Below are 15,837 nucleotides of genomic sequence, written 5' to 3'. Positions count from 1 at the left end.
TCTGTACAGACCTACCGTACATGTCCTGCCGCCCGCATCCCTCGCATGCGTCGAATGACTTCGACGCATGCGTGGAAGCATTTTTAAGGCGGCCCGCCCACGTCGCCGCGTCATTGTCGCGGCGACACCGCGTCATCGACGCGGCGACACCGCGGACACGCCCCGCGTAATGTTTACGCGCGGGCTTCTGTTCGATGGTGTGTATAGCCATCGAACAGAAGTCCCCGGGCAGTCCCCGGCCAGACATGTCCGATGGAAACGGTCTGCAGACCGTTTTCATCGGACATGTCCTGTCGTGAGTACTCGGCCTTAGTGTAATTTAAGGCTAGAACTAACTAGTTTTCAAACTGCTCCAAACCACACTTCTAACAATTATAAGATGCCTATACAGTGGAACCTTGGATTGCGAGTAACGCGGTTAACGAGCATTTCGCAATATAAGCAATTATTTAAAAAAAATCCTGTTCCAGAGTGTTTCTGAGCCTTTCCGAGGGTTTCCGAATGCAGCCGAATGGTCTCCGAGTATTTCTGTGTCTCTCCGTTGCCCCCCCCCCCACCTCTGGCCTCATGCAGTATTCCATGCCATAGAAGTCAATGTGGAATGAATTATTTTAGATTCCATTGACTTCTGTGGGGAAACTCGATTTGATATGCGAGTGCTTTGGATTACAAGCATTCTCCTAGAACGGATTATGCTCATAATCCAAGGTTCCACTTGTACTTACCTATTCTCAGGCCGCTCTGTTCCAGTCATGTGATCGGCTTCCAGTGGCCGGCTTCAGGGAAGAGGAGAGCTAGCCGACAACAGATGCATTCCATCCATTGCTAGTGCTTTCTCCTCTACCCCTGAAGCCGGCCTCTGGGGAAATCATGTGACCTGAGTGGAGCGTCCTGAGAATAGGTAAGTATATACATCTTCCTTCAAAGCGGGAGTAAACTCTCATGGTTGACATTTACCTATAGGTAAGCCTATAATAAAGCTTACGTATAGGTACAGTAAATAGCTCCTAAACCTGCACCGTTTAGGAGATATTTACTTGTGAATTGGCCAGTAATGTTGCTGGCGCATGCGCTCTGAAGAAATGGCCACCTGAGTCCTGTGCTGTGAATAGCAGCTCCCGCGCGCATGTGTAGATGGCCGGAGGACGTGAACCTGGAAGGTAGACGTGTCAGTGATGACAGTTCATCTCTGGGGGGCTTCGTTCTAAGGTAAGTTTCACATAATGAGCTAGTATGCGATGCATACTAGCCCAATATAACTTTACCTTGCAGGTTTAAAAAGAAAAAAAAAAGCATGGCGGTTTACTACAGTTTTAAAGTGGTATTCCAGGCTCTAACTAACTAAGCCTAAAATGGCTCCCACCCCCCACCCCCCCTCTAATGTCTATTCTAACTACTCTATGACAGGAAGATGCTTATACTTCCCTATTCTCAGGGTACTCCGGTCACATGGATCTCCCCATTGGCTGGAGTAAGGAGAGAGACAAGAGCTTCGACAACGGATGGAATGCCTGGGTGGTGGTGATGTCACCCACAGGCTTACTAGGGGGCATCCATTGTCGGCTGTCCCTCCTCTCCCATGAAGCTGTAGCTGGAAACATGACAGGACCAGGGCACTCAGAGAATAGGTAAGTATAAGCATACTGAATATTGAAAAACCACCATGCCCTGACAGTTGAATCAAAAAGCTAAAAAAGGGGAAGAAAAAATCCAAAAAAATCAACATAAACGCTGCTACCCCTTAAGATAAATCACAATCAACAGATGTGTCTGAAAACTTCCACTTACTGTATATTATTACAGTACACTGGAATCTAATTGTCAGCTTTGTGACGTACATTTTACAGAGCATTAGTAAATTATAAAATAAACATTTGTCAATATCTGTAACAAGCCGGTAAAGGTCTGTTCACACCTATGTGTACGTTGCACTGAAAGTGTAATAATCCCTATTGTAACTGGGGTAGATTCAGGTAGCAATTACGCCTGCGTATCCATAGATACGCAGCGTAATTGCTAATTTGCGCCGGCGTATCGACTTTTCTGTATTCAGAAAGCTCGATACGCCGACTGTAGCCTAAGATATGACAGGCATAAGGCTCTTATGCCGTCGTATCGTAGGCTGCATTCTTATGCTGGCCGCTAGGTGGCGTTCCCGTAGTGGTCAGCGTAGAGTATGCAAATTGCATACTCACGCCGATTCACAACCGTACGCGCGCCCGGCGTTCGCATTTTACGTTGTTTGCGTTCGTCAGGTTCCGCGTAAGGCTGCTCCTGCTATTAGCAGGCGCAGCCAATGGTAAGTATACCCGTCGTTCCCGCGTTGCGATGTTTGAAAATTACGTTGTTTGCGTAAATGAATCGTGAATGGCGCTGGACGCCATTTACGTTCACGTTAAAGCAAATGACGTCCTTGCGACGTCATTTGCCGCAATGCACGTCGGGAAAGTTTCCCGACGGAGCATGCACACTACGTTCGGCGCGGGAACGCGCCTAATTTAAATGATCCACGCCCCCTACGGGATCATTTAAATTACGCGCGCTTATGCCGGCCAGTTTTACGGAGCGCCCCCGCAAATTACGGAGCTACTGCTTCGTGAATGAAGCGTAGCGCACGTAATTTACGGAGGCGTAGCGTAAAAACGGTACGCTGCGCCTCCGTAAGAGGGCGCAAATATACCTGAATCTACCCCAATGTCACTAAAACCATTTCATTGGTGTAACAGATTTAAATACACAAAATTACATAGGGGCTCATCTAAACTCTTACGTGGCCAGTTCAAGTTTCACCTCCAATTCTGTTGTTTCTATAGTGATCCCTGGAGTGCTGATAACCATATAGAATGCTATCTGAAATATAAAAATAAATGACTTTGAATCAGCTGCACAAATACATATATCGGTCAGTTTATTTGACCGATACTTCTGAAAAAGTGAATATTGGTCGATCCTTAGTGGTGACAGGTGTCGGTTGAGGTTTCAGTATACTAATATGAGAATGCCACTTAAGTCATGAGAAACAGACCCTTCCCTGCTCTATTCTATGCAGGATAAAAGGTTTTGGCTTGAGTTAGACCTTTATAAAAAAAATACCGTAATAATGCTTGAATCATAATCATATGCAATAATTATAACCAGAGTGGGATCTACCATTAGGCAACAGAGGTAAAGGGGCAGCATTACTCTATATACCTGTAGATATCAGCCACACATTTTTATTTTGCAATATTTTTTACTGTTTTCACAATGAACAAAAATACCAACATTTGTTCGGATCAAAGGTCAAGTGATAGGCCTCAGTAAGTACCGGGTCATGGGATATATACAACATAAGCATACAATGAAGGCAGGGCTGTATCCTGGCCTAGGCCAACAAGGCCTAGGCCTAGGGCAGTACGTTGCAGGGGGGCAGCACGGAAAGAGTCCCCCCGGCTTGCGCTATTAGTGTAGCACTGTTAGTGTAGCACCAGTCTTATGGGGCGGACTGGGCAGAGAGTTAAGCATCCCGCAACTGTAAGGGGGGGCGAAGCTTCAAATTTTGACTGTCCTATCATCCTGGAACACAAACCTTCCTCAATGTGCTACATATTTTCTGCTGTACCATTGGCATGGTTATATCTTTTTAGTCCTCTCCATAAAATTATCAGAATTTTGTGCCTAAAGTAAAACTATAGGAACACTTTGGATAGAGTAAGGGTAAGGGAAGGGCAGGTCTTTAACAGCAAGGGGTGTGGCCTTGACAGGAAGGGGTGGGTCATATTTCAATTAGGGGTGCACGAGTTTAGTAAGGCCTAGGGCAGCACAAAACCTAAATACATCACTGAATGAAGGGCCATAGATACACAGGGGTTGATTTACTAAAGGCAAATAGACTGTGCAGCGTACAAAGTGCAGTTTCACTCTGCAAGAGCAATTTCTCCAGAGCTTAGTAAATGAGCAGAAGCTCTGCTGACTTCCATCATCCAATCCCGTGCAAGCAAAATGCTGTTTTTTTTTTATTTTCCTTGTGCGTGATTGGCCATTGTTTGCAAAGTAAAGCTTTACCTCATTTACTAAGCTTTGGAGCAACTGCAGCTTATTTTAAATTTAGTAAATCAACCCCATGGTGTTGCCTGCTTCCCAAACACTCGTAGTATAATAGAAACGGTAAGCGCAGTACACTCGGGTACATTCGGCCAGGCTCGGCTTCACTTGTAGTCGCGCTCTGTGACGTTTATGCGTGAGAAGCCTGGCCGAATATACCCGAGTGTACTGCGCTCGGTATACGTCGGTGGAGGCTTCAAACTGAGCGCGGGAAGCAGGGATTCGTGAAGACAGTGCGGGAGAAGCCGGGAGGACACCACCGAGGCTGCAGACGGACGCCGGACCGGACGAGGCCGCCGATGGACGCCGGGCAAGACACCAAAACTGAAAGTAGTAAAATGTAATAACATTTTTTTTACAGGAAAAACAGGTCAAAATTAGGGGTGCGCGCTATACGCCTGAGCGCGCAATACCCCGATAAATACGGAAGTTATCTCACAGAACCTTATTTTCACATTGTCACAATAAGGTTGATTTACTAAAACTGCAGTGTACAAAATCTGGTGCAGCTGTGCATGGTAGCCAATCAGCTTCTAACTTCAGCTTGTTCAATTTAAGAGTTTCTAAACCCAGGTCCCTGCATTCACTATATCTGGTCTCCAACAGTATACAGAACATGGAAATGCAATTGTTTTAGTAAATATAAACTGCTAAATACCCTTTTTCATCAGCAGTATATAGAAGTCTTGTAGCGTCTATCAGTTCCTGGTAAAATTTGGAGGAGTTTTCATACTGCACTGAGCTGTTCTATTAGGATCCAGATCCTCTGTCTGGACAGTGCTGATTGGCCCTGTGCTGATCACATGCACTTTCCCAAGAAAAATAAAAACCTCTCTAGCAAGACACACTAAACTGAGCATGTGCAACCTGACTCCAAAGGTTCTGTATTATCTGCACATGTTCTGGAGTCAGTGGAAGAAGAGGAGGATCTGTGCATACAGGATCAAACAGCCTTTTTACACAATGCAGAGGATGAACCCCTTAGCTTCCAAGGCGGTGAGTATAACAAGCATTCTTTACTGCATATACAGACTGATTTTACTGTTGTGGGTTTAATAACACGTTAAGCTTTGAAAATAAAACCTGGAGGCTGATTGGTTTCTATGCAGAGCTGCACCAGAAGTTGGACTTTCAAGTTTTAGTAAATCAACCCCAGTATTCAACCCCAGTATTCTAAGCCAAGTCGGGGCCAAATAAATAGTAAACATTTAAAATATTTTTCAGGCCAGCAAAATGGTTCAACCACAGGCTGCAGGGATGAAAATCTGTTACTGACTGTACATTTAAAATCCCTTTTTATTATTTACCCCAATGAAACAGAATACACATTTATTACACATCCTCTCTGAAATAAAAGATGATGATAATGACACTCTTACCTCAGCATTCCTTTTCATTGGGCTGCCAAGTTCACATACAGCCCGGGATGCATTTTCATTGGAAATACACACCACCAACTTGTCCTGGAGTGAACAAACACAGACTGTCTCATAAGTTCAGAATGTATCTCATACACTATGAATAAATGTAATTACAGTATATCTAACCCTAAAAAAAAGTTTCATTCGTTTTATTTTTTAAAGTTTCTTTCTCTTTTTTTAATTGGTGATCCTACCAGTAACTTTCCTAGTGTGACAATGCTCACTCCCTTTACAGAGGCTGCTCTGCTGATTTTGGACTACAAACACCTCCCCTAACCTTGACTCCATTATATAGGGAGGAGAAGACTGCGAAGGCTGATAACCTTGTTTCAGATATTCTTGAGAGTGTGGTGCAGGTTAATAGACAAGAGGTGGTTGCACTCCTTGACTCGGGAAGTTGGGTTACCCTGCTCCAATTGGACAGGTTGCAGGGAAAGCTGATACCCGGGAAAAAAAACTTGAGTGGTCTCTGTACATGGGGCTGTCAATGACTATCGAATGGCCCATATACCCTGTCCACATCAGCAGAAACTGCTATATTGAGAGTTGGAATGATCTCAGATTGCCTCATGACTTGCTAATTGGGTGAGATTGTCCCATATTTTGGGACCTGTGTGAACAAAAGTTCAAAGGTTCAGGGGCCTCCCCCAAAAAGCAGAAACCTTCTAATGAAGTCATTAACACTGTGTTGCAGGATGTGAATAGTGATGAAATGTACCAGATGATGTGTGAACCTGTAGAAGCTGACCCAGGTCCCCTGGAGGCGTTTGCAAGATTGAAGTGAAAAATACTTCCTATGAGCCAGATTTGTCCGATCTGAGGGGCTCCTGGCTCTTAATGCTCAGATGGAGGACTCCGTGTTTATTCTCGCCAGGGAACAGGTCACAGTGTTAAACGGTGAGCCACAGCAACCTGTGGCGGGTATGCGCTCGTCCCACTTTCCTGTGAATCATACATTACGGTACAGAGTAACCAAGAAGCGTAAAGTAAATAAACATGGCCGCCGTTGCTTGGGCTTACTGTGGAGACACTGGAGAGCAGGTGTATCATAAAATGACAGGGAACCTCTGAAAATAGTCAAGAAGGTGGGTACTGTTCTCTGTGCCAATGAAAGTGAGATCTGTGCTTGTGACTTTCTACAGCTGATGTTACCTAACAAGCATTTTGGGGACTTTCTGGTGGAATATGAAAATGTTGCTTCATTTAAAGGGTGGTCTAAAGGTTTCTGGGCTGCAGTGGTGCAGCTCTTTCTGCCAGTGAAGTTCCAGGAAGTGTACCTCCCAATGGGACCTGATTGAGATGACTATGATAGGTATAAAGCAGGAATCAGGTCTACAGATGATGTAGGCTCAGATTAGGAAAGAGGAATAGATCTGGGAGCGTGCATTGGAATGTGGATGCCTTGTCCCAGGCCTATGGCCATTTGGTGCATAGTATCTAGACCCCTGGACTGGAATGGGGGGGGGGGGGATATGTAGAGAGGCAGCCTGGGGCAAAGTGGGTTAACTGAACATGGCAGGTACTTTCCCTCAGACCTGGTTATTAGTCAGCTGCTTTGAGAGTTTGTGTGGAGCTTTCTTGCTAGCAGTGAAGAAGAGCCCTGCATACTGTCTGCAATGCTCCACAAGTGGACTGTGACCTGCTGGGTATGTGAGCTGGCCTGTAACTGGGACTTTACAATGTTTGTTTGGCTGGTGTAGCGCTGGTCTCCCAACGAGTTGGGCGCAATTGAAAATTTAGGGGTGTCTGAGCCAATAGTTGGGCTCAGACTCGGTTAATTATATTTAAATTAGCCTCTGTTCTGGCTATGGCTGTGCTCGGTAGAAGTTTTTCCCTTGTTGCCTGTAGGTGGCGTTACCACTTCAGGCCCATGTTAGAACTCGGCAAACCATAGTGTGTTGAGTGACCCTTCTCGGCAGCAGCCCAGTGGGAGTGGTGCCCCGCTGTGCATGCTGGGAGGGGATACTTAAGGGACAGATGCCGTTTCCTAGATTCTTCGCCTCGTGGCCTTCCTGGCTCAAGGTGGGTGTGCGGAATTTCAGTCTCAGGACCACGTTGGTCTGAGGCTGTGTTCCTGTCGAGTAGGCCCAGCTATGCTGGCTGGGGCCTATAGTTCTACAAGGGATCCCAAGCTGTCCATCCAAGTGGAGGAAGCTTCTTAACGAAGGAAACAGGGGGAGGACCTGCCCTGGAGGAGACAAGCAAGGCAAGCTGATGTCTCAGGATAGGCCTGGTAACTTTGTTAAGGAAAAGGGATCCACTACGCAAATTGTCTTACAGTCCACCTGATTGGCTTAAAGGCCCTTTTGCTGTAAGGCAGGAGGTTCGGGACTTTAAATCCTGTGGCAGAGGATTCCTGACTATCCATTCTGTGTTCTCAGACGGTCTGTGGCAGAGACTGCTTCTTTACTGTCCGTGCATCATTCCGGCTGCTAGGCCATTTAAGAGGGGTCTATCCAGGTGAGCAATACCCACTCAGTGTCACATTGGCACCTTTCAGGTGGGAGGATAATACAGGTATTTGCTCCCACTTCCTGGCATAGGTCACCATGGGGATCGCTGTGACCTACGCCCCTTCCTGCGCCTATTCTGTCCTCTTACGCTGTCTTCTGGAGAACACACAGGTCCCAGAAGACAGCAGGGACCAGTGAGAATGCGCGAATCGCATATGCGCAGTACGGAACCAGGCTTCACTTCCTGATTCCCTTATCGAGGATGAAGACGGCAGCAGCCAATAACCAAGCAACAGATCGGCTTCGGCTGCCGACATCGCGGGCGCCCAGTACAAGCAAGTGTCCATATACTAAAAGTCTTTGTAGCTGCTGGATTTTAATATTTTTTTTTTTAGGTGGACATCCACTTTAAGAACACCGAAAAAAGTTTTAAAAATATGTGTTACTATAACTGACATATACAACTGTAGTTTTCCACTAAGATACAATTTCTTTTTTTCAATGATAAACAACATTATAACATCTATGCATGATTAGTTGGATAAAATAAAGTCCTACACTGGTTTTATGGGACTAAGAAACAAGATTAAAATTTCCATGATTTATAAGATGCCAACAAAACAACCCAAAAAATGTTATTGCTAACTTGAAAACTTTTATTCTATGAATATTATGCCAATTGAAAAAGTAGGCTGGAAATACCTGCAGCTTGTTTTATAAAGGTATCAATCAACTTGGATACAATCGGATTTTACATGCAATTATTGTTATTGGCTGTTATAGCCAAGAGAACACAAAGGGGGTTATTTACTAAAGGCAAATCCATTTTGCACTTGAAATTGCACTGAAAGTGCACATGGAAGTGCAGTCGCTGTAAATCTGAGGGGTAGATCTGAAATGAGGGGAAGCTCTGCTGATTTTATCATCCAATCATGTGCAAGCTATGAGGAAAGATTAGAGGAACTGAATTTATTCACTCTGGAGAAGAGGAGAATAAGGGGGGCTATGATCAACATGTACAAATATATAAGAGGTCTATATAGTGAACTTGGTGTTGAGTTATTCACTTTAAGGTCAACACTGAGGACAAGGCGGCATTCTTTACGTCTAGAGGAAAAGAGATTTCACCTCCAAATAAGGAAAGGTTTCTTCACAGTAAGAGCTGTGAAAATGTGGAACAGACTCCCTCCAGAGGTGGTTCTGGCCAGCTCAGTAGATTGCTTTAAGAAAGGCCTGGATACTTTCCTAAATGTACAGAATATAACTGAGTACTAAGATTTGTAGGCAGGGCCGGACTTACCATTGGGCTTGACTGGGCTCAAGCCCATGGGCCCCGCCCAATAGGGGGCCCCGGACGGCAACCCCCCTTTTTTTATTAATTTTTAAATTTAAAAAATATGTTTTTTATTTATATATATATATATATATATATATATATATATATATATATATATAAAATTATTATTATTATTATTATTAAAGGGCCCAGACCTCCCAACACGCACGGATTCTGCGGGGCTTTCCCGCACAGACAGCTTCTTCCCGCAGTCCTGCGAAAGGGTTCATTTTCCCAGACTGCAAGAGGAGGCAGCACGGAAGCAGGAGGAACCGGAGCGGTGTCTGGAGGACTGTGGCTGTTGAAGGGAAGAAAGCCGACAGCCGGGCTAATGACAGTCTGTGGCCCCAGCTGTCGGCACAGGTGAGAGGCACTCCCCCCTGCTCAACAACTGCAACCCCCCCAGGAGGAACCTCAATGGTGTGTGGATGTCTGTTGAAGGGAAGAGAGCCAACACATTCCGTGCACAGGTGAGGGCCCCCCCCACTCAACAACTTTAATGCGCACCCCCCCCCCCCTCCGCTCAGCAACTCCAATTCGCCCCCCCCTCAACAACTTTAATGCGCACCCCCCCCCCCTGCTTAACAACTATGATCCACCCCCCCGCTCGAACTTCTTCGATCCCCCCCAAATCTCGGCTCCAGGATGTCCCTTCAACACTCAAGCCCAGGGGCCCTCACCACCCTAAGTCCTGCCCTGTTTGTAGGTAAAGTTGATCCGGGGTAAATCCGATTGCCTCTCGGGGGATCAGGAAGGAATTTTTTCCCCTGCTGTAGCAAATTGGATCATGCTCTGCTGGGGTTTTTTGCTTTCCTCTGGATCAACTGTGGGTATGGAGTTGGGTGTATGGGATTGTACTATGTTTTTTATTTTGTTTGTTTATTTTTTTTGTGGTTGAACTGGATGGACTTGTATCTTTTTTTAACCTAACTATGTAACTATGTAAGCTAAATTGCCGTTTTTTATTTCCCCCTCAGATGTACAGTAGCTGCACTTCCAAGTGCAATTTCAAGTGCACTTTGCACTTGTAGTTTTCACTTGTGGTGCAAAGTGGATTTGCCTTTTGTAAATAACCCCCTTTGTCTCTGCGGGAGGGTTTCCCCCTTCAACACTGACTGTGTTGATGGGGGAATTGAACGATTTTCTTTCCTGCAAAATGGCACCATCCATGGTCGGCCTTATGCATCACTTGATTTTCAAAGATCATCAAAATTAGTTAAAACATTCATCATACCTTGGAACCCTCAATTGGACGGACAGCTGAGTAGGTCATGGTGTCAGGAAAGCTTGCTATTAGCTGGGCCTCATGGGCATCATCTCCATCAAGGTGGGGATTTTGTAGGTCAGAAGGAAAATTAGTTAATGTAATCTTGAGGATAATGTCTTTCTGGTCAGTGAGTGCGAACACAGGAACCTTGTTCTCACTAGAAGGAGAATAAGAGGAATGCAATGCAGTTTGTGTTGTTAACACTAGAGGGCACACTTCGAACAACTATTAAAATGAATACATTTCCTGAGCTATAAATGATCCTACTGCAATTTTCTTTGACATAAATATAATGCATTGGCTGGGAAGCTTCCAACGTATTGACTTTCACCAACCTTGGGAAAGTGCTGCATGGCGTGAGACAGTGGTACAGAGTAAATGTACTTAATTGGCACAGGCTTATCCTTTTATGAGAACAGTATGAGCATTAAGAAATCCTGTAATTATATAAGCACAGCCAAATTCAATTCCTGCAGGCTGGAGGTACAAAGCCTTTGGTGCTATGTCTGCCCCTCTGCTTTGCTCACATCTTTTACAAGCATTTAATTGGTTTGCTGGTCCTAACTTAAAGGCCAAGTTCTCAATTTCCAGCTTCGTAAAATGTTCATTAATTTTAATATCATATCTGGAGGTCATTTGTCCCCTCTGGAAGCCTGGATGAAAAACTCCCAGTTGGAAAACCCCACGACCAGCATTGTTGCTAGGATGGTAAAATTAGTAGATGCTTACTTCCAGCATTACAGGTGAAAAAACCAACAGGGGGGTATGAAAGTTAAAATAACAATCATTTTACAAAGCTGCATAGTATCTTAATACCTACTGGGATCCCTTAACTGCTAAGACTATTTTCTGGAAAAGGTAAACTTTGAATAGACCAGTGGTCGCCAACGTTTTGGACCTCATGGACCACAAATCTCCCAATTTTGAGACCCTGCGGACCACTAACATGAATATTACATGCCTTACACACACAATGCTCTGGCTCTCTGCTCCCCTCCCCCTGGATCACACTGCTGCCTTACACACACAATGCTCTGGCTCTCTACCCCCCTCCCCCCGCACTCTGCATCAAACTGCTGCCGGACACCGACTCCTCATTGGATCTAACCTCCTTATCCAGGCATGTGCTCAAGCGTCACACTCCCTCCCACAGTCTGTGTACCACACGCTCTCTGCACTACTTCCGGTGCCTCCCTCTGAGTTCACAGGAGAAGGAACTACAAGGAAGGCATCGGGTATCAATGTGCGCATTGAGAACAACACTGGAAACAACATTGGACCATATACATCCACAACAATATGGTTTTGCAGCAGAACCGCTGGGGACCACTAACATTTTCTTGTGGGCCGTTAGTGATCCATGGACTGGTTGGCGATCACTGGACTAGACTATTATGATGTATTTATTTCATTTGTATCTTCTGTATACATATGTATTACATGGCATTTATTTATTGTAAAGTGACCATGTCAGGTATATTAGTGTGTACAAATACCATGAAAAAGTGTTGACAAAACCTTTGTTAAAGTGACATTAAACAATATCTTTATTCTCAAAAAACAATCCCTACACATCTACTACTTAATCACCCTGTAATCATTTTTTCATTAAATTATTTCTGTTTTTCTGCCTCCTTGTACTGTCCTCTGTGAGCTCCTTTCCATTAGTTTGGAATGAGCAGGACTGTTAATTACAGTCATACAGAGGCGGCTCTAGGCTTTGTGAGGCAAAACTTGACATGGGACCCCACTCATACCCACAATGGGAAAAATAATTCAAGGAAAAAAGCCTCTTCCCCACAACCCTGGCCGGTGGTTGTGGGGGTCTGCGGGCAGGGGGCTTATCGGAATCTGGAAGCCCCCTTTAACAAGGTGGCCCCCAGATCCTGCTCTTTAATACCTAAGGGGCGGGGGCCACCCGGTGCTGAACCCGCACCCTTGTGATGTCATTGACTGAGGGCATGCTGGGTCATTGACTACAAGGGGTGGTGTCACCAATATTCACTGGTTTTTAGGGATGCTGGCGGCCCCGCTCCTGAGTAAGGGCTCTTAACGCTGCCTGAGCACAGAAACTGGGGTAATGCATTGGGTAAGTTAGGCGGCCGCGAGGCCCCAGCGAGTGTGAGGCCTTAGGCGACCGCCTAATTTCCCTAATTAAAAAGCCGCCTCTGCAGTCATATGCACTATTCTATGCACACTGCAAATTCCATATTCCATAGTCTTTAGCCCATCTCGGGAGCGAGAGAGTGGAGTGAGAGTGTGGCTATGTTCCTTCATACAGTGGGACCTTGGAGAACAAATGTAGCACCCTCTAACACAGTGGTTTCCAACGTATATGCTACAGGGGGGCTCAAATGGGCCCCTGACATCACCAAAGGGCCACACATAATGTTCAATATATGTAATGCATGAGAGGACCTTTAGAACCTGTATACTGTCACCTAATAGAGAAAATGAGGGTCAGGGAGTGTGGTGGACAAGCTACATTTTTGGCTGGGGATGGCTGCAGATGACAAAATGAAATTTTGAACATGTTACATGAGACTAGTAGAGATCAATGCTATTACCCTAATCAATGTTCCCACTACAGACTGTTGAGGTTCAAAGGCTGCAAGTTGGGCACCAGGAGCCAGATCACAGAAGCAAAAAAAGGAATTTGGAGAAGGCTGAGAGCTATAAACGGTATTTTCTTTAGTTAAGAACACATACTTGAATACATTTTTTTTTTTTATTATTTAGTGCCACTTTAATCCTTAAAGAGGAAGTAAACCCTGATGGGTTTTACTTCCTCTATGTGTCCCTGCAAAGGTAAAGCATAATGGGGTACTATGCATCGCACAGTAGCCCATTATGTGACACCTGCAGGAGAAGCCAGCAATGTCACCGTCTTCCACGCTGGCAGCAAGCGTCCATTCTTCACCCCTCTTCTTCCAGGGGGCTGCGAACTCCGGCTCTGTGACTGGCCAGAGTTGTGTGACGTCAGTCCCGCGCATTGCGCATGGGAGCCGCCTTTAGTGGCATGACCCCGGCTTGAAAGATGGTACATGCACCGTTAAAGGCGTCACTCAGGGAAATTGCAAATATAGGTCTCGGAGATATTGCAAGCACCTACAGGTAAGCCTTAATCTAGGCTTACCTGTAGGTGTAACTTGTCCCCAAAGGGTTTATAACCACTTTAAATTGATGTCTTTTTCCATTATATACAAAAGCATTGATGTATGTTTTGGAGATAAGCCCTGTTCTCTTGTTTAACAATTGAAAGCTAGAGCCTTTACTGGTTACAGAGACCCTACCAGTGAAGTACTACATGAGGGGGCACTGAGGTGGCACTGTGAGAAATTGGAACAAATGTCCATCTGTTCAGCTCTTCAGCTTTGTATACAATGTATTATAAAATCATAACGTTCATATTTCACATGGGCTTCAGCTTTTAGCACCATGAACAGCAAGCTTTGACAAAGTCATTACCCTGAGGACTTCCCCAGGGTAGTGCATTGTTACTATGGTAACATTATATTGCTCTAAAATAAAAAAATAAAAATTGAAGACTTTTTTTCTTTTTTTGAAATTGAAACACCTTTTATATCCTAAAATTATTCCTTTTGTTAACATACATGTCACCATAACAGTATTAAAAGCATAAAATCCACCCCAAATTTGTATATCCCACTCATAATAAAAAAGCAGTAGTATAGAACAGAGCACCCATCCTCCAACAACATAACCTAATCAATATTATATTACATTTATTATGGTCTTTTCCAGGTTATGCTATGTAAATATCGGGGGTTCTGTCATACGCTGACAACTTATTGGGGGAGGGCGAGATTCGAGGTGCTCTGTTCTATACTACTGCGTTTTTATTATGAGTGAGATATACAAATTTGGGGTGGATTTTATGCTTTTAATACTGTTATGTTGACATGTATGTTAACAAAAGGAATCATTTTAGGATATAAAAGGTGTTTCAATTTTCTGAGAGGGTTTTTCTTTTTTTTTGGCACCATATGACTACTAGTGTTGTGGTAGTCATTTGGATGACAGACATTGGACATAGATCAAGCAGAGAGCATGTTAGTATATTATTTATGAATAAAGTCTTAGCATTATGCACTTACTGGTATTAGGGCCTTGCATTATTCTTTTCACAGATACCAAAGGTTCAAGTTATAGTTATTAATTACACTTGCATTCACTAAGGAGTAATTTGTTTAAAACTGAGAAAATAAAATGAGGCCAGAAGTGGAACTGAGATCTGTAATAATCAGGTGTCATGTTTCATTTTATGGAAAAATTCATTCTCATTTGTTATAATGCTAAAATTATCATTCAGTCTTTACTTTCCATTTTTCTGCACTTACATGGGCAATGCAACAAACTGCTCCGTGTTGCCAACGCGAGAGTAGAAACTATGGTTCAACTGAAGGTTACTTTGACATATTTTGTCCTCTCCGCAGCCTTCTTTCAGAAAGTTTACCTGATCAGGAAAAAAAATATATATATATATATATATATATTATGTGTGTTACATCAAACGTTTTATACTATGTACCAACTTGGGGCAGAAATGTACAGGTAACTGGTGAACCATAACCTTGTCTAACATACAGATATACAGTGCTGTGAAAAAGTATTTGCCCCCCCCCTCCTGATTTTTTATTTATTTTTGCATATTTGTCACACTTAAATGATTCAGATCAATAAACAAATTTTAATATTACACAAAGATAACCCAAGTAAATACAAAATGCAGTTTTTTAAATGATGATTTAATTTATTAACCATTTGACAAGGTTGATTTCTAAGAAACGTGTTACTTTAACTAACAATTGTGCAGTTAAAGTCTGATAACAAAAAAAAGTCTGATCATTTTGAAAAAAAAAACAATATGTTTTACTTTCTGTTATAAAACATACCTAATAATTATTTTTTTGAAAAATAAAATTTCTTCATCAATTTAGGTGTTCTGCTACAAATTTTTGGTTAAAATAAATTCCAATAAGCGAATATTGATTGGTTTGCGCAACAGTTATAGCATCTAGAAACTATGAGATATATATATATTTTTTACTAGTAATGGAGGTAAACAAATGGGACACCTAACTGATACTTTTGACACTTTTTTGGGGACCAAAGACACTAATACAGTGGTCAGTGCTAAAAAAATATGCATTTTTACTGTATTAACCTGCCTGGCTGTATTCCCGAGTCTGACTCTGGGTTAGATTTTCCTGCTGCGAGCGGTAACCCTGAGTCAGACTCGGGCTTGCCTCGCTA

The 15,837-nt window shown here is 43.7% G+C and overlaps 1 protein-coding gene across 3 annotated transcripts in view; it reads right to left on the bottom strand.

Moving 5' to 3' along the window:
- ITGA7 (integrin subunit alpha 7) overlaps positions 1 to 15,837 on the bottom strand; it is a 189,463-nt gene that overhangs the window by 21,794 nt on the left and 151,832 nt on the right. For all 3 annotated transcript variants that reach the window (XM_040341146.1, XM_040341143.1, XM_040341145.1), the window contains exons 14-17: positions 14,922 to 15,037; positions 10,528 to 10,717; positions 5,463 to 5,546; positions 2,771 to 2,850 (exon numbers count right to left, since the gene is read on the bottom strand). In XM_040341146.1, coding sequence (XP_040197080.1) covers positions 2,771 to 2,850; positions 5,463 to 5,546; positions 10,528 to 10,717; positions 14,922 to 15,037 — 470 coding nt within the window. The remainder of the gene's footprint in view (positions 1 to 2,770; positions 2,851 to 5,462; positions 5,547 to 10,527; positions 10,718 to 14,921; positions 15,038 to 15,837) is intronic.

Source organism: Rana temporaria, chromosome 2, assembly GCF_905171775.1.
Source record: "Rana temporaria chromosome 2, aRanTem1.1, whole genome shotgun sequence".
Classification (NCBI taxonomy): Eukaryota; Metazoa; Chordata; class Amphibia; order Anura; family Ranidae; genus Rana; species Rana temporaria.
This window is presented reverse-complemented; position numbering and strand designations above follow the sequence as displayed.